The sequence below is a fragment of the Leptidea sinapis genome, chromosome 22 (assembly GCF_905404315.1).
Source record: "Leptidea sinapis chromosome 22, ilLepSina1.1, whole genome shotgun sequence".
In the NCBI taxonomy this organism is placed as follows: domain Eukaryota; kingdom Metazoa; phylum Arthropoda; class Insecta; order Lepidoptera; family Pieridae; genus Leptidea; species Leptidea sinapis.
In genome coordinates this window covers 13,408,921-13,429,019 of record NC_066286.1, presented here as the reverse complement: position 1 = coordinate 13,429,019, position 20,099 = coordinate 13,408,921, and the positions used below count along the sequence as shown (strand labels likewise).

General features: G+C 39.2%; 1 protein-coding gene across 2 annotated transcripts in view; it reads right to left on the bottom strand.

Moving 5' to 3' along the window:
- Positions 1-836: 836 nt before the first annotated feature.
- LOC126970883 (uncharacterized) overlaps positions 837-20,099 on the bottom strand; it is a 34,897-nt gene continuing 15,634 nt past the window's right edge. For both annotated transcript variants that reach the window (XM_050817033.1, XM_050817034.1), the window contains exons 4-5: positions 5,023-5,116; positions 837-1,227 (exon numbers count right to left, since the gene is read on the bottom strand). In XM_050817033.1, the coding sequence (XP_050672990.1) occupies positions 890-1,227; positions 5,023-5,116 (432 nt within the window). In that variant the 3' untranslated portion in view covers positions 837-889. The remainder of the gene's footprint in view (positions 1,228-5,022; positions 5,117-20,099) is intronic.

The following is a 20,099-nucleotide window of genomic DNA, read 5'->3' as shown; positions in this document are numbered from 1 at the left end:
CAGTGTTACCCACGTATCAACACTGAAAATAATATCCGTTACCTGAAATTAACAAATTACAATTAGTCTTTATCTCTTTATAATTAAAAAAAAATAGACTGAATAGATATATCAAATTTTTATTGTTTCCGGCTTTGTAGTACCAATAGCATAGTCGACTTTGTAGTTCCAATACTTAATGTAGGGGAGTATAATAATGTAGGATCTACAAAAACGTCATAAACAATGTCTTTGTATCTCCAAAATTCGTTTAAATAATTATAACAAGGAATTCAGGTCATAAAAATAGGTACTTACATTTTTGTCGCTCCAATAAGTGAAAATAAAAATGGTCAGAAATACGTTTACGTTTACGGGCCTGTAGCTCCGGGGCACAACCAACCAATTAAATATTGTCTTCAAACCACCAAAGACCCGCCTACCCGAAACAAAGGCAATTGCGTCATCTAGTACAATTATAGCTATTTGTGCCTTTGTTGCACCTGCGCTGTGTATACACACACATATATTATAACTGTACGCTATACCGGCGGCCGGGTCATCCTGCATGGAGACTATTAAAAGTTAGTATTCTTTAATAAAACTTTTGAATGCCTCAATTATCTAAACAGAAAATAGGTATAAATACACAGCGCTGGGATACGTACAGTAGGTGTTCTCGCGATCTTTAATTTGGATTATTCTAGTATTTTGATCGAACTGAATAACTATAAATAACTGGACTTATTTGACTTTTGAATCTTAATTCACACTGTGTCGTATTGTTAGAGACGCTCCGTAGTCCGTACGCACTCACTCTGCGTGAGTGCATGTACCTTTTCATTACAAACACAAAACAGGCTTCATCTTCCCCAATATTTATTGACTACAAATTGTTAGGCAACTCTGTCTAGATACAAGGATCGTCGGCCCTCCGCCTCGTAGACGGCAGAGGTTCTTTATACCTCTGCATAGACCTCCAAGACGCTTTAGCAGTCTTGCTGTAAGTGTCCATATACTCAGTTTTCCCAGGAAAGTCTGTGAACCAGGTTTGCAGAGATTTGGGGGCGACGCCAGTATGTACTACGCTTGGTGGATTAATTGTCGGGCGCACTGTGGGTGGGTTCTCAGTGAAGTGGGTGGGATCCTTGTAGCAACGTAATACTCCAAGACGATTGCTCTCCATTGGGATTGGCGCGGTGGACTGAGAAGCAGCTATAATTTGCTTATAGTCGGTGGTCGGGAATGCTGTTAAAATGGAAAAAGTTTTATTATATGTGAGGTGGTTTGATCAAACATTGAGGATAAACACGCATATTGCATAATATAGGTAGTTGTAAGAAAAATAATTTTTGAATAATGAATAATTTATACTAAAACCAAAATGGTCACATTATGAGTAGAGGTGTTTAGTGAGTGTTGTTGAATATATTTTAGATGAAAATTCTTGTTTTTTGTTATTTGGTTGAGTTCTTGTGACAGTTTTCACTCGCTCGCTTAAATGTCACTGCTTGTGGCGGTGAGGTGGGACGAGTCGTTCCCTTCCCTAAAATATGGTCGAGGGAGGCCATGGCTGGCCCATGCGTCATGCTCGTGAACGGGCGCTACTTGCGGTGGCAGGATGATCCTGTAGCCGGAAACTCTACCTCTGGTGTGTAATGGTTTAAAAATTAAAATTATATTTTTTAATAATTGCTAATAAAATGGTCGCTAAATACCTTTATTTATTTACGGTATGTGTGGATTGATGCATCTACTGTACCATGGCCTAGTATTATTGTTGATACAGTAGAAGTCGGCCGTGACTGTACTCAATAGCTCTTATTTTTAAGTAATAATTTACATTTTTTTTTTTGAGTATTTGTAGGAGTATTATTGCTGCATCACTTTACATATATTTTAACTGAAATGATTTGTGAGTGAGTGATTGTCACAAAGAGTTTCTTGCCACTTCTTCTTATTAAAGCTCAACCCTCAAAAGAGGTGGATATAAAAAGAAAAGTCATTTCCTTGAACTGCCTGAATAAGGTGATTTTGATTTAATTACCCAAAAGGATTGAGCTTTTGATTACTGTTAGTAAAAATATAATATTAATTACAAGTTTAAGCAGAATTGTCAAATGGTAAGTATTTAACATAATGAATATGTTATTTGATGAGTATTGTATGATATGTAGATTAGGATTATTTTATTGTTGTTTGCTGAGTTCTCGTAACAGGTTTCGTCATGCTCGCTTAAATGTCACTGCTTGTGGCGGCGACATGGGACGGGTCGTGCCCTTCCCTAAAATATGGTTGAGGGAGGCGATGGCTGACTCATGCGTCATGCTCGTGAACGGGTGCTGCTTGTGGTGGCAGGATGATCCTGTTGTCGGAGACTCGGTTTCAGATTCTTAAAAGTGTGGATATATACATATTTATTTTTTTATAATCGCTTATAAAATGCTCACAGAATACCTTTATTTATTTATGGTGTATATGGATGATGCAGCTACTGTACTCAATAACTTTTGTATTAATTTACATTTACTTTTTTGACTTACTCGTGTAAGACATTGACTATTTGACGTTTGAGTGTGTTTGTTGCATCATTTTACATTTTACTTAATCGAAATGATTTGTAAATCGATGTAAATGTAAATCTTGATATAAAAGAGTGGCAATGAGTTTCTTGCTACTTCTTCTCATTAACTCAACACTTTACGAAGTAGCGGTAGATTCAATAGGAATTTCATAAGTGTCATTTCCGTGAACTACGTGGATAAACTGATTTTGATTTTATTTGATTTGATTTGATTTGATTTGAACCAAGGCAACATATCAAATACGTGTGTCACGGTATGACGGCGACAATGACATTGACCCTTCTCTAAATACCTCCTTGAACCTGGCGACTGAAAAATTATAGAAGTTATACTTCTTTAGGCGCGTTATGAATGTAATATGATGAGAGTGAAATTTTAAGATGCGGGCGGATCAGGTTGGTTCCTAAAATTTTCTGACATTTGCGACATTCGTTATTTTTTTGGGTTTCTTCATCCATTATTAGGATAGGCAAAGGGTTCAAGCCCGTACAGCCGTATACGTTATTTAATAATTAATTGTCAATGCCATCGTTGCAAGATTTCTACAATATTGTTCTTTCTACAAACACAAAATAGCACGAGGAATAAATAATTTTAAGGATTTTTGCTTTGTTAGGCCGAAGAAGTATAACTTCTTGCGTGCATACATAACTACACACACACTTTGTTTTTACTATTTTTCACAAGTTAGCGCATTAAGATGTCTCATGTGTATTTTTTATTCGATAGATTAATTTTTATTGTTTGTAGTTTTGAAGAATCTAGCTCCATACAAAAAATATTGTAGTAGAAAAGGAGCACTAGCGATGCTTGTGGAACCCCCGAGACATTACCAATATCATAATATAAATTATAGCCGGAAATCCTGCCTTTAACCAAAGTTTGAATTTGACTAGTATTACGGACAAAATGTATTAAATACAAGTTAAATGTGTAAATATGTACTACATTTATGAAAAGCTTCCATGAGCTTGGTATATTTGCTGATGGTACTTCACTTATTTTTAAAGTGAAGCGACGGGCAGATATTGATGACGAGGTACACTATGCACTATCTTTGAGAGTGTATAGTGTAAAGTAAAATAAAAACAGTAAAAAAAAAAGTACGATTAATTACACCAAAGTGCAGGTGCAAACCAACGTACTTATAAATAACCAAAGATTGGAACTTGTGGACACTACGGTGTTCATGGGTATCACGTTAGATAAAAAGTTTCAGTGGGGTCTACATATTAACTAGCAGATAGACTCAGCTCTACGCATACGCATACGCGGTAAGAAAGATTAGAGAGTACACCAATGTTGCGACCGCTAGATTAGTGTACTTCAGTTATTTTCACAGCATCCCGACGTACGGTATTTTATTGTGGGGTCATGCTGCTGACATTGATATTATATTGTTTACTATGCAAAAGAGAGCTGTTCATACTATATATCAGCTTGGTCTAACAAATAAAAACTAACAGTCTCTCAAATAAAAATTAAAATAAATAAGTAATTTGACTGTTATTGTCAATACATTTATGAAAATTTTATGTACTCGTACGTTAGCAAAAATCGTCACCATTTTGCTCTTAATAGTGATTTTCATTATAATAATACTAGAAACACGGACTAGTAAAAAAAGAAGGACTCCGCGCCGTGATATTAGCAAGTGAAGCACCTTTATGCTAGTGTGTGTGCAGTTACGGGGTATATCAGATACACAATTTTTTCTCCCTTAAATAATCATATATCCACAAATACTTTTATAGTATTGTTTTTACACTTTTTCACAACGCACGACGGCATTTTTAAAATATTTTATTGCGACGCAAACCGATCTGTCACAGACGATGGCAAATCTCATAATGGCGGCCGATCGGCTTATATTAGTGTAAGTGTATGCGTGGGGCTATGTATTTACACGTTTACCGGCTTGTTTTCGTGCCTCACTGTTATGTAAGGTGAGACGGAATCCTTCTTATTTTACTCGACCGTGACTAGAAATAAGGGATTACTTGTAACTAGCTCTAAAAGCCTTCATAAGATACATAATAGCTTTAAGAGTAAATGTTTTTTCATGTTTGCTACACATTTATAATAAAGTCCCAGCCACTGTTCAGGCATTATCTATAAATAAATTTAAATGTTTTATTAAAAATTTCTCCGTCGTAAATCCTACTACTCCACAGTTGAAAGCTAATTGATTTCAGCTAATTGCTTCAGTTTACAATTATTGTTAAATAATATTTTTAAGTACCGTACAATGAAAGAAAGACATTCATTCTGACACGTCCTTATTTGGATCGTTAGTTTCGCAATTCTAAACACACTAAGGCAATTAAGCGTCCGCACCTTGTTTTAGTTGGACCATACAAAAAACAAATAAGAACACAATGCTTATTTATGTTTACAGTTTTGTAAAGATAAATAAGAGATTTGATAGAAGAAAACAGACGACATGTCTACAACTTACATCTTTTCTTGAACGTTGCCTGGTACATCGTCATCATTTTGCTGTCCAGGTCGTCACAAGGATGATCCAGGATGTCATTCGTCACATCCACCATCTAAACAGAACGTTATTATTTTAAACATAAATTTGCGATTGTACTTTCCTACATGCTGCACAGGCAGGCAAACGCGCAATTAGAATGAAATAAAATAACTATGTAGAAAATTTAACAAACATGTCATAAATAAAATTACAACGTGCCAACGGGGAATGGAGTGAAGTAAGTTAATGCATACAAAAATACTAAAACCACAAAAGCAATAGATGGTTTAGCACAAGCTAGTGCATTAAAATGGAAGTGGGCAGGACACATAGCACCCCTGCAAGATCAAAGGTGGACAAAAATATGGATGGTGGATCCAAATTGCGCAATCCAGAGAAAACTGGCACAATTCCGAGGAGGCCTTTACCTGCAGAGAGGTTCTTGCAGAATAAAACGCATCAAAATTGATTATTTTTTATAAAACTGCTATAATAATTAAATTAACTAACTACTTAATCTTTTTCTTACTGACACTAATAAAACTAATTAACTTTTTAAATAGCATTTCAGTAAGAAATAAAAGGCTTTTTTATTTTTATTATTATAAACATTAAAGACCTAGGTGTAATTCATGATAAGAAACAAGAGAAACGGTGGTCACAAACCTTCCTTGCAAATATCTCAATTGCTAGGGCGATGCAAATGAGTCACCGGGGTAAATCCCAATATACTATTAATGTCCCTATATACTTAAGAGTCCCAGATCTATAGAAACAGTGGACACACACCTTCCCCGTAACACTGAGATAAATCCTTATTAAAGGTCTGAACACACATATATATATATATATATATATCAGCTAGCGGAGTCCTGCACACAAACTGGGGTAGACAGTCTGGCACTAATATCCGTACGGCACTAGAGAGAACACTTATAATAATATTATTTTAAATATTAAGGTTTATCCAGTAGTTTATAACAGGTACTGGAAGAACAGCATATCGTAGTATTGTGTGATCCCCCGGCTTCGGTCACGCACAACTACTAAAGTCTAAAAAGAGTAAAGTCTTGGAAAAGATTGGAACGCCACGACATTGCGCAGGCTTGATGTGACTTTCTAAGGAAAGCCAAAAAAATTCAAAGACTGGTCGAATCTGGTTTTCACCGATGAGACTTGGCTTAATGCTAATCATACTTTATCAAAATCGTGGACTAACGATACTGCAACAATGCAAGAAATAATAATGAAATAACTATTCCAAAAATGAGACTTAGTAAATACAAAACTTAATTTGTATGTCTAAGTGTGCAGTTCTATAAAATTCCAAATAATATTACATGTCGAAATCCTGCTAAATTCAAATCGATTACAAAAAATCGACTTATCAAAAAAGCCTCCTATATGATTAAATAATATATAGATGATAAAGAAGTATGGAAAATAGATGCCCCTTGTCCACCAAATAATAATTCTTCATATTAGTATGGTATAATCTCATGAATGTAATATGAATATATTTGTATTTTTTGGTTCATATAAAATCTACTGTAATTGTATCATATAGAATCGTTTAGTGGGCTTGCTGAGTGAGCATTGTTTTTTTAATTTTATAGTTATCATGTTTATTCTATAATACACATAGCTCTTCATGCTCATTGCTTGTGTCGGCGTCGTCTCCAATACGTGCGAAGGGAGCGACGGTTGGTCCATGTGTCATCTCGTGAACGTTGTTGCTTGTGGTGCCAGTATAGTTAATAAATCATTGTATTTGATTACTAATTATATCAGTAATCACGACCATCACACTCACAATTTAATGAAGGACATATAACCCAGTAAGTGAACTACGAAAACTACGAAATATATGGAATTCATCAAATGAGTGCAAGGCTATTTGGGACCTAATCAAAAACAAAAGTGACAGTAAATTTCTCTCCGCGTATATGGATAAATTAATATACAAAGGAACTACAATAAGTAACCCTCAAGAAATTGCTGACCTCTTTAATAATAAAATATTTGCGAATGTGACAGATCCCAATTATAAAAATACTCACACCAATGTTTGTTATAAACAAGTTAAATCAGTAAATAATTCTATTTATCTGACGCCATGCACTCACGATGAAGTAGTAGCTGCAATAAAATCATTTGGAGATACAAAATCAACAGGTTACGATGAGATCTCTACCCAGCTGCTAAAATATTGCAGTAGGTTTACCTTATTTGTCGAACTCCTCACATATCTAATAAATCTTTTTTTTTCCCAAGGAAAATTCCCAGAAAAACTTAAATATTCAATAATAAGACCAGTCCACAAAAAAGGTGAAAAAACACACTAATTCCGATCCTATCCAAATTATATGAGAAATTAATGCAAAGTAGACTGGTTCAGTTTCTTACAAAATTTAATGTTTTATGTGAGGCTCAATACGCATTCCAAAAAGGAAAATGTACTACTAGTGCAACATTTTGTTTAGTGAATCATATTTTAAAATATATTGACAGAAAAAAAAGAGTTACAGGCATATTTTTTAACATGACTACAGCATTTGACTATGTTGACCATGATATATTGTTAAATAAATGTTATCATCAATATGGTTTAAGGGGAATTACTTTAAACTGGCTACAAACTTATTTTAAAAATAGAAAACAATGTGATCATATAATAACTCTGGACAAAATTGTAATATAATGATTTTTGAATCCAAGTGGACTTATTAAAATTCAAGTGTACATGGCAGCATTCTGGGGCCCTTGCTGTTTCATCTATATATAGATGATTTACCAAATTCTACATCACGAAAATGCATACTTTTAGCGGACGACGTTTCTCTTCTAATACCTAACCTTAACCCATCAATAAATAATGACAAAATTGTGAAAGATGAAATCTTAACTATTATAAATTTGATGGAAAGAAACAAACTAAGTGTAAATATTGAAAAAACCAAAATAATTCAATTTAGTAACAAGAACACGAATCATCATATGTTTAAGAGTATAAGCTATCAAGGAAAAACAATTGAAGAAGTCCCTACTATAAAATTCCTTGGTATCAGTATAGATAAAAATTTAGACTGGAAGGCTCATATAGAATCACTCGTTAAAAGGATACATAAATTTGTCTTTGCTCTTAGGCGAACCAAAAAGACTATATCAAAAGAAGCTGCAATCATTGCCTATCATGGCTATATAGCATCTTTAATTAGGTATGGTGTCTTGCTATGGGGTAACTCCACAAACATAAACAAAATATTACTGGCAAAAAAGAGATGTATAAGAGCTGTGGCTGGTATAGGGCCATTCGATAGCTGCAGACCTCTATTTTTAAATTTAAACATACTGACTGTAACTGAAATTTACGTACTAGAGGCTAGCTTATTTGATAAGTTAATTTTTTTGTTAAATCTTTTCACTCAGCTGGGCGACTGTTCTTTGTTTACATCGCGTGATCCTACGAGACTTCGAGTACCCCACATTAGAACCACTTTGTATCAAAAAAAAACTGTCATGCTATGTGTGTAGAAATATTTAATAAATAACCAAAAGAAATAAGAGATGAGACAGTGTTAAATAGATTTAAATTTAAATTATTAACACTATTAAAAAAATTAATTTTACTCAATAAATGAATATTATCAAACGAAGTGGTAACTGGCACCAATACTATTTTACCAATAATATTATATTTTGTTGTGATCATTTTTACTACATTATCTCTTAGCATTTTATTTATTATTGTAAATGTGTATTGTAGGCTCCTTTAGTAGACTTAACGTTGATTAAATTAAATGTAGGAGTAATTATTGATTGTGTTAGGTTTATAATATTGTGAAGTGAAACCACAAAAATATTTGCATGTCTGTCAAGACGAAACATGTGCCTGCTCTTAAATTTGTAACAACTTTACTTGTGAATATTTTAGGCAAATAAAGAACTTTGACTTTGACTATGAATAATAGCTATCTACTTATCTCTATTAATATTTCCTAGAATTATAAAAATCAGAAAAGTATTTCACCGCAATAGCTGACAGCATTATAAACTTTGTACATGACGTTGACGTGATATTGACCCTTATAACGTAGGAACTGTACATTATATTACAAGAAAAAGACTAAAAAAGTTTACAATAAACTTTGAAATTTTTTCCAGCAACTACAGAACTTCGTTGCTAAAATACCAATTGCTATGATTCAGTTATAGGGAGCTCTACAGAACCCTTCCGTATTCGGAGGTCGTCTGGTTACACCCGGTATAGTTAGATGGTTTTTAGCTTATGTCCCCAACAGATGTCAACTTGGTGTTCTATTCCTGCGGAACACAAGGATCTATTCTGGGTCCCTTCTTTTTTAATATTTTCGTAAATGACATCACATAACCTTTAATTTTAGACACTCCAAAATAGTATTGTACGCCGACGATATAAAAATACTTTACTTGGTTAATAATTGTGTTAGAGATGCTGAACTTTTACAAACTGATTTATATTAAGCTATTGCGCAGGAGAGAGGGCGCCACAGTGCCACTGTTAACATCGTGCTCCTAGTAAAACTAACTATAAAAATTACCAAGTGCTTAAAACAGTGTTAGAATTGCAAATATCTATAAAAAGTATATAAACTTCCTTGAATAATATGAAGTTCAAATGATTAATCTGCAAAAACAGGGTTATATAGTGTAAAATTAGGATGCATTAAGTGACTCGCAAATCGTTAAGAAGTGAATATAAAGCCTTTTACAGTGCATGGTACTATTGTTGTGAGTGAATATTAAGAACATATTTTGATAAAAACTAAGAAAAGTTCCTGTTAAAAATAGAAATACCCATAACCTCAAAACAAAAGTGCAAGCTAATGATCCTAGTGCAATCAATCAAAACACTACTAGTAGCGCCACTTACTGTCATTCGTCGCAACTTTCCTGTCAAGCTGTGATATTTATTTATTTATTTTATTTATTTAATAGGAAGCCCACGTTGTATACAATGTATTACCTTATGGTATATTTACACATTAATTACTTATATTATTTAACATCGTATACCCCATTTACGGGCTAACTCGACATGCAATTAATTACTTAATTAAATTACAAGTGCTTAAAAACATTATTAACATATGAAAATTTCCTCGTTTACTTACTATCTAAATTACTTTATAAATTAGTTACCTACCCAAAAATATAAAAACTTAAAACTCTAAACAATAAAGAAAAAAGTAAGTTTTATTTAAACTAAATTTAAAATACAGCAACTATTATTAACTATGAAAAAAACGAATGATATTATTTAATAAAATTATTTTTAATTTTGCGCTTGAAAATCGATACAGAGTCCCAAAATATGTCCAATTCTGCTATTTTAAATATATTGTTGTAGGACATTACAATTCTGTTAATAGGCACGGTCCTACCTAGGTTACTCTGGTAATTTTAATAATGGTATGGCTAATGTGGTAAAACAGCCAGGCCATGGACATTCGCAAAACCAGGGTTCACGAGAAAATGGGAAAATCAGTAGCCGGTAATTCATTCCACTAAGTGGCTGTACGAGGCAACTCTTCTAAGCACTCCCTGTAATCCGGTAGAAGATGCAGAGAGAACCCACATCTCAATAAGCTGATGAGAGATGACTAGATATTCGATTCGAGCCGCTCTTCGTTGTATGCAGTCAAATGGAAGAAGCTGGTACTGGGGAGCACCCGCCCAGAGGTGAGAACTCCATGTGAGGCCGAATTTGCGCCTTATAAAGTTGCAGGCGGTGGCTTTTAGTGAAGTACTGTCTCGCCTTACTAAGTACACCAAGCTTTTTTGAGGCCAGTTTGGCCTTCTCTTCCAAGTGACCATGGAACTGAACGTCGCTCGATCGACGCCAAGTATGCCAATACAGGCTGTGGCAGTTAGAGGAGTGTTCTCGAATCGAGGCGATACGACAAAGGGAGACTTTTTAGTGGTGAACGCACAATTTTGTGTCTTCTTGGGGTTGAATTGAACTAAATTTTGTCGGCCCCATTCCGAAACTTTGCAAAGCATAGTCTCGATTTCAGACACAAGTTTTTTCCGGTTCTCGTCGACTATCCCGGGACATGTTGGCACGGCGGGTGTAGGAAGCATACCCTGTGCTGTCGTCCGCATAGCAATGAATATTGCTGATTTGCAGCATATCATTGATATGCAGAAGAAACAGCGTAGGGGATAGCACGCCGCCTTGCGGGACACCAGCGTTTATGGGTTTTAAGTCGGAGCATGCACCGTTGACAACAACGTTGATGCTCCGATCAGCCAAAAAGCTAGTGACCCATTTGCACAACTTCTCGGGAAGCCCATAGGATGGCAGTTTCGCTATAAGCGCTTTATGCCACACCCTATCGAAAGCCTTCGCTATGTCCAAACTCACCGCCAACGCCTCTCCCTTCGACTCAACAGCTTGCGCCCATTTATGGGTGAGGTATGCAAGAAGATCACCAGCTGAGCGACCCTGACGGAAACCGTACTGGCAGTCGCTGATCAGCTGGTGCCCCTCTAGGTATCCCAAGAGCTGGCGGTTGATGATCGACTCCATTACTTTGGAGAAAATGGAGGTAATGGCAATGGGGCGGTAGTTGGACGGATCTGAGCGTACACCTTTCTCAGGGATCGGGTGCACTAAAGCCGCCTTCCATAATTTTGGGACTACGCCTGATGAGTAGGAGAGCCGGAAAAGACGGGTTAGGACCGGCGCCAGTCCCGGAGCATGTCCGCAGCACTATCGGGGGAATACCATCGGGCGCACTCGATTTGTGAATGTCCAAGGTGAGAAGCGCCTTAAGCACGGCGCCATGCCGGATTTTTACCTCCGGCATGTATGACTCGCACCGCGGAATATGCGGTGGTGGTGCACCTTGGTCATCCAGAGTCGAGTTGGACGCGAAGAGGGAGCCCATGAGATCAGCTTTCTCTTTCGCGTCATGGGCCAGCGAGTCATCATCCCTGTGCAGTGGCGGAATGGCTGGCTGGCAGAAGTTTCCTTGGACAGACTTGGCGAGCGACCAGAACGCACGAGTTCCCGAGGGAAGGCGTGCAAGTCTCTCGCCAATTCTGCCAATGTGCTTTGACTTCGCGTCAGCAACAACTCTTTTGAAGGAATTTACATCCTTAGATACCACCGCATTGACCCAAGCCTGATAGCACTCCTGCTTTCGGCGAGAGGCCATTTTGCAGGAGCGGTCAAACCATGGTTGGGACCTGCCACCGATAGGCACAGAGGAGGATGGAATAAAGAGTTCCATACCTTGCAGTACCACATCAGCAACAGCGTCAGCAGCGGCATCTGGATCTCCCAGCGAAAAACAAATCTGTCTCCACTCTGCTGACCTATAGTGCCACACGCGGCGACAGCCTAAGGATCGGGGCCGTGTTAGGCGCGTGATCGACGCGGTGCTCCGGATCAGGCAGTGGTCCGACGATCCCAGAGGAGGGTCAACGGAAACTAGGTAGCCGTCCGGGTGCGAGGTCAACAGAAGGCCCAACAGTGAAGGTGTATGATCTTGCACATCTGGGATTCGCGTTGGCGCAATAACCAGACCATATGCTAAGGCGAGTGTGGAGGAGTGTGGGGTGGTTTGAGCCTCCTGCTCTGTTTCAGCCTCCGAGTCAGCGCAGATTTGCCCCCTCCAGAATACGCGGGGCAGCCTGGGCAACCACTATTAGGTACATGCCCTAATTGTGGACGCCCAGGGACGGATTCTCCAGGGCTGCATAGCCTGGTAGCCTGTTAGGAGTGTCCGTGCACTCTCACCAACCGAGGAAGAAAGAAGAGAGAAGAAGAGAGTTCAGTGTAAATGTGACAAGTGTTCCAAGTAAAGAGGAGCCAACGTCAGCGTTTGGAGTAGGACGACGGAGCAGCGACGTGACGTCTACATAAGTGACAGCAGACAGAAAAGAGGCTAGAATTGACGCCAGGGGCGCCATAGAAACATCAACGTCAAGTGACAGCAACGTCATCTGTCAGTCCAAATAAACTTCGCAATCTCTAATTTGTGACATAGTAGTATTTAAGTTATATTCGTGACAACTTCAACTGTTCGTGTGACAACTTCAACTGTCGGCGTGTCATCATCACATCACGTCACTGCACCAACCGGTAGCAGTCATCCAGGGTGAAAAGGTTTGCCAGTAAAAACTGTGAGTACACTTCAAGTGATTAAGTTATAAGAGTACTATTGAAAGGGCTTATGAGAATTTCAAGAAGTCACCAAAAGATAGACTTGCTAAGCAATCTTACTTACAAACCAAACTTGAGACATTAGAAGAGCAATGGAAAGTTATAACTGAAAATCATAAGTTATCTGAATTATCAGATGCCACAATCGAGTCAAAGTATTTCAAAGACAACGTGTATGAGGATATAGAGGAGACTTACGTAATTTATAAGTCTGACTTAAGAGAAGCATTGTCGCTCTTTAAATCCTCAGACACAATCACTCATGCGTCAACAGGGCAATCGCTCAAGAGCGAAAACAATATTAAGTTACCTAAAATATCAACACCAGTATTTTCTGGCCTTTATTCGGAATGGCCAACATTTAGGGACTTATATGTGTCGTTGATTCATAAAAATAGACGATGTATGTATTTCACTATCTGAAAGGACATCTCTCAGGAGAAGCTGAACAACTGCTTAGACATGTTCATATAACATCAGCGAATTACAGCGAATCTTGGGCAATTCTAAACAAAAGGTTTAACAATAAAAAGTATTTAGCGAATTGTCTACTGGGTCGTTTTATGAATCAACCAACTATGGCTTCAGAGTCGTGCAGTGCGATAAAAAATATGTTAGATACTACAAACGATACTTTGAATAGGTTGAAACATTTGGGAATTCAGGTCGATACATGTATCCCATGGGGTGTGATCATTATCCATAAAATTAGCACAAAATTAGACTCAGAGTCTCGAAACCAATGGGAAGCCAAGATGAGATTTCAAAAAAACACTGACACGGTTCACGTTGGCTCCGCGATAAAAAACGTTTTAAAATTGTAATATAGTCAGTTCAGTTAAAGAAACTAGTTTTGTGAAGTTCTACTCGAAGTGAATCTCAATATACGACTCTGAATATACCATTTTCTAAGTTAAACGTAAGTGATTACAAGTATAAACATTGTTTCGAAATTCAAAACAAAAGTTTTATTTATGTGAAAAGATAATAATTGACATTTTATATGAGGGTGATTCTAAAAATTACAGTGATATTGCTCAAAACAATTAACGTCAATGAATAGCTGTCACCTGTCACTCAAGACCAATCACCGTCATATCATACAAATATTCACAAGCATTAGTATCGCATCAATAGCTACTCACAGTATAACAAAGAATATGCTTCAAGGATCCTAAGTTCGAGTCACAATAAATTTTTTTTTTGTTTTTTTTTCTCTTTTTTTCTTTGTATTTGTATATTTTTTTTTACTTAATTTTGTATAATGCCGCTAATGAAAACCATATTTGAATGTTGTAACAGACAACTAAACTCTATAGAATTCGTAATTTGTCACATCTGCAAGAAGAAATACCACCACGCTTGTATTAACACTACAAAAATACTCTTCACTGACCTGAGTGAACAGTATAAGGCTACATGGTCCTGCCCAGCATACGCCCGCCCCAAAAAAGATAATACCAATACACCGGTTAGGGGATCTCCACTACCACGTGAAACCACCTCAGAAAGCATATTAACCAACGCAACATCCGCCGTAGGTCCTGAAGCCTTACGTAGGATTATTCGTGAAGAGTTAAACTCGGTGCTGGATTCATTCAAAATAAATATTTTGGAACGCCTAAAGTCTGAAACTAAGCAAGTTATTGATCAAGTGTCCTGCATCACAGCTTCCTTGAATTTTCTCGAGCAGAAGTACGAAGCTACTGTCACAGATCTGTGTGAAAAAACCAAGTTAATAAACCAGCTTCAAACTGATAACGTAAACCTGACAACAGTAGTAAGGGCTTTGGAAACCAGATTAGTGTCTATGGAAACACAATCCCGTGCAGCAAACATAGAAATTCACTGCATCCATGAATTCAAAACTGAAAGTCTACCAACCACAATGAATCAACTTGCTACCGCAATAAATTTTAATCTATCCAATACGGACTTAGTTGCATGTTCAAGGATTGCTAAGACTAACAAGGAATCCTCTCGACCACGAACCGTCCTCGTGAAGTTTTCTAGCCCTAGGATTCGTGACTCATTTTTTGCCGCTGCTCTAAATTTCAATAGAAAAGTGAAGTGCAACGAAGACAAATTGAACACAAGCCATCTAGGTATTAGCGGTGAAAAAAACCCATTTACATTGGTGAGCACCTGCCACTTGCAGTTAAAACATTGCACGCCAAAGCCCGCATAAAAGCTAGAGAACTTAAATACAGATTTGTTTGGGTGAAAAACGGTAAAATATTTATGCGTAAGTGTCCTAATTCTAATTATAAGTATATTAAAGATTCCGATAGCCTGAACAATATTACTGCTTAGCTTGAATGGTTATCCCTCAGTTATATTCAAACAAAGTCAAATCCCTTAGTTGCTACTATCAAAATGTTAGAGGTCTAAACTGTACTCTACAAAACATTCGACAGCAAATTATTTGTAATAATTTTGATCTAATTGTCTTAACTGAAACATGGCTGAACAGTAGCGTTTTTGATTCCGAAATCCTTGATGATCGATATGTGGTTTACAGAAGGGATCGCGAAACTTCCGCCTTAGCGAAACATAAAAAGTCGGGTGGAGGAGTTCTCATAGCTGTATCTAAACTGCTCCAGTCTCAACGGCAGCTTGAATGGGAAAGTAATAATGAGGATTTATGGGTCTCAGTCAGTATAGGAGGAATAAAAAAACTTAATTTATGTGGTATTTATCTTCCACCACCTGTTAGTAAGACAACAAATGAAGCATTTATTAAAAATGTCAATATGGTTCTAGATTCCCTTCCCGAATCGTATGAAGACTCCACCTTAATACTAGGCCATTTAAATTTGAAATCAATCACGTTGTTTTCTGAAGGCGGTAGCACAAATATTATCAACAATGGAAACTCTGCCATTAATAGGTTATTTATTGATATTCTCCAAGTGAGTGGTTTCACTCAATGTAATGGTGTGCTAAACTTTAAGAGCAATTCTCTCGACCTCGTATTGGGCAATGAACATACAGTAACAGTAACTGAATGCGTATCTCCATTGCGGGATGTAGACCCATATCACCCTCCGCTTCATATTAATATCCGTACTAGCTTACTAAAATACAACAGTTTCATGAAATCTCGATACAGATACAATTTCTTCAATTCTAACTTTACAAATATTATAAATAACCTCAACCAAGTGAATTGGCTTGAAGAACTGAACAAATGCAAGAATGTTAATATAATGATTGAAAAATTTTATATAATTCTAGAATCTGTAATTAATAAGCACGTGCCTAAAACCAAACCACGGCGCTCTACAAAGCGCAGGTCCGGCCACACATGGAGTATTGCTGTCATCTCTGGTCTGGTGCACCCCAGTTTCTGCTCGATCCATTTGACCGCGTGCAACGTAGAGCAGCTCGAATTGTCGGGGACTCAGTGCTCTGTGAACGGCTGGATCACTTGGCGTTGCGTAGAGACGTCGCTTCATTGTGTGTCTTCCACAGTCCTCCACAGTGCGGTTTTCAAGCTGTCTTCCTCGTACTACGAAGCTGTGAAATGAGCTTCCTTGTGCGGTGTTTCCGGGACGATACGACATGGGTACTTTCAAGAAAAGCGCGTACACCTTCCTTAAAGGCCGGCAACGCTCTTGTGTCTCCTCTGGTGTTGCAAGAGAGTGTGGGCGGCGGTGATCACTTACACCAGGTGACCCGTACGCTCGTTAATCCTCCTATTCCTTAAAAAAAAAAATTATTACCGCCCAATAAGTCTCATGCCTTGCCTTTATAAAATATTCGCCTCCTGCTTGCTAGAAAGAATATCATCAGTCATAGACGCACAACAACCCATAGAACAAGCCGGCTCCAGAAGCGGTTTTAGTACAACGGATCATATCCAAGTAGTCGACCAAGTAATTGATAAATATCTACAATTTCGCAGACCCTTGTATGTAGCCTTTATTGATTATAAAAAAGCCTTTGACTCTATATCACATGACAGCATCTGGGAAGCATTACGCTCACAAAATATAAAAGAAACATATATAAACATCCTTCAAAACATCTAGCCAACAGTACAAGCAGAGTCTAACTAGATAGAGTCGGCGAAACAATTAATATAAATAGAGGCACGAGACAAGGCGACCCGATCTCTCCAAAGATATTTATATCCGTCTTACAAAACATAATGAAAAACTTATCATGGTCTATGCAGGGCATCAGTATAAATGGAAATTTTCTAAGCCATGTACGGTTCGCCGATGACATCATTCTGTTCTCGGAATGTGCACAAAAACTAGAAAACATGTTAAACGACCTATACCATGCTATTATAAGAGTTGGCTTAGAACTGAACCCAGACAAAACAAAAGCCATGACTAACCACCACAAGACACCCATCACACGACAGCAAACAGATCTCGTTTAGTAAAGAAATAAACAGAAGAATAGCGATCACCTGGAAGAAGTACTGGGCTCATAAAGAAATATTCAAATCACAGCTTCCGATGCCTACCAAAAAAATAGTTATGGACTCTTGCAAATTCTTCCATGCTTCACCTGTGGCTGCCAAACCTGGACGTTTGATCTAAAATGGTCCGGTCCTCGAGGCATTAGAAAGAGAGCCCTGTACTTTCTCCGGGGCGTAAAAAGAATAGGGGAGTCCCAGGCCCATGGGTGTCGTAAGAGGCGACTAAGGGCTTTTTAGAAGTGGGAGAGTCACGCTGCCGTCTTATGACGTCAGCACAATCGGGCCAGACTCGTCCGGGTTAATTACCACACTCGCACAGAATACCGGCGTGAAGTAGCGGCCTAGTGCCGCTATGTTTCGCATAGGTTAGTGTCGAGGACCGGAGGCCATCCCTTCCCGCCCCCCCCACACAAATTATGAGAGCGGTCCGTAAAAAGATATTACCCCAGGAGGGTACCAGCTCTACCAGAGCCGGAGAATCCCTCCCCGAGCACTCTCGCTCGGGCCGCCCTTCGTATTCTGGGGTGGGCACAGAACCGCGCATGACCGAGGACAAACGAGGCAGTAACACCACGGCACCCCGCTCCACGCTCAACGTGGACTTTTGCAATATCAGGGGAATTCACTCCAATTTAATCGCCGTCCACCACCACCTTGAGACGGCGCAGCCGGCCTTGTGTTTCCTTACGGAGACGCAGATATCTCGACCTAGCGATACGTCATATTTAACGTACCCCGGGTACAAAATTGAGCACAACTTTTTGCCTCATGCCGGGGTATGTGTGTACGTTAGGGAGGATATCTGCTGTCGCCGTCTCGGCAATTTTGAGGGTAGGGACCTGTCTACTCTCTGGCTCCGCGTAGATTTAGACGACCGCGTCCGTATCTATGCGTGTGTCTACAGGTCCCATAGTGGTAACGCAGAAACCGATCATCTCATGGGCTGCGTTCAAGCAGCAATTGACGTCGTGCTTGCACAGATCCCCTCCGCTGAAATCGTGGTCTTGGGTGATTTCAACGGGCACAATGCCGAATGGCTTGGATCACGTACCACAGACTACGCAGGGCGATCTGTGCATAATTTTGCATTGGCGTATGGTCTGTCCCAATTGGTTGAGTCGCCAACGCGGCTCCCGGATGTGGATAGCCACATGCCGTCCTTATTAGATCTTCTGCTGACTACACATCCCGATGGTTACCAGGTCTTTGTCGACGCCCCTCTCGGAACGTCCGACCATTGCCTGGTCAGGAGTGTAGTGCCTATCCGACGCCAACGTCGCAGACCACCAGCGACCCGCCGCGTTTGGCACTACAAGTCAGCAGATTGGGATAGGATGCGTTCCTTTTTTGCATCCTACCCTTGGGGCAAGGTTTGTTTCCCTTCGGATGATCCTAGTGCCTGCGCCATTGCAGTAGGCGATGTGATACTGCAGGGCATGGATATTTTTTATACCAAGCTCTGTAGTACCGATCGGTGGCAGATCACAGCCCTGGTTCGATGCGTCAGTTAAAGCAGCATCTGACTGCAAAAAACAGGCGTATCGAACTTGGGTTGCGGCGCTGGGCACAAAGGATCCGAACTGCAAAGTTCTTAAGAGGAAATATAACCGTGCCTCCAGATTTTTTAAGCGGCAAATCGCCCGTGCGAAGTCTAAGCACGTCGTCAAAATCGGCGAGCAGCTTTCCAGTTACCCGACCGGAACACGCAAGTTCTGGTCGTTGTCGAAAGCTGCTCTTGGTAACTTCAACCAGCCGTCCTTGCCGCCGTTGCACATGAGGAATGACACCCTGGCCCATACGGCAAAAGAGAAAGCCGAGCTCCTGTGCGCTCTTTTCGCCTCCAACTCGACTCTTGACGACAACGGAAAAACACCGCCGACCATCCCGCGGTGTCAGAGCTCTATGCCTGAAGTACAGTTCAGACAGAAAACTGTTAGGCGAGCTCTGTTTTCGTTGGACGTCAGGAAGTCGAGCGGGCCGGATGGCATTTCTCCAATCGTGCTTAGAACGTGTGCCCCTGAGTTGACGCCGGTGCTAACGCGTTTATTCCGGCACTCTTATTCCAAAGGCGTAGTCCCTGACTCATGGAAGTCAGCCCTTGTCCATCCGATCCAAAAAAAAGGAGACAGTTCGGATCCGGCGAACTACAGGCCTATTGCTATCACCTCCCTGCTCTCCAAAATCATGGAGAGCATAATTAGCCACCAGCTTTTAGTATACCTAGAGGGTCACCAGTTGATCAACGACCGACAGTACGGCTTTCGCCATGGACGATCGGCAGGTGATCTTCTGGTATACCTAACACATAGATGGGCGTCGGCTATTGAAAGCAAGGGGGAAGGCCTGGCAGTTAGCCTGGATATAGCGAAGGCCTTTGATCGTGTATGGCACAAGGCGCTCCTCTCAAAA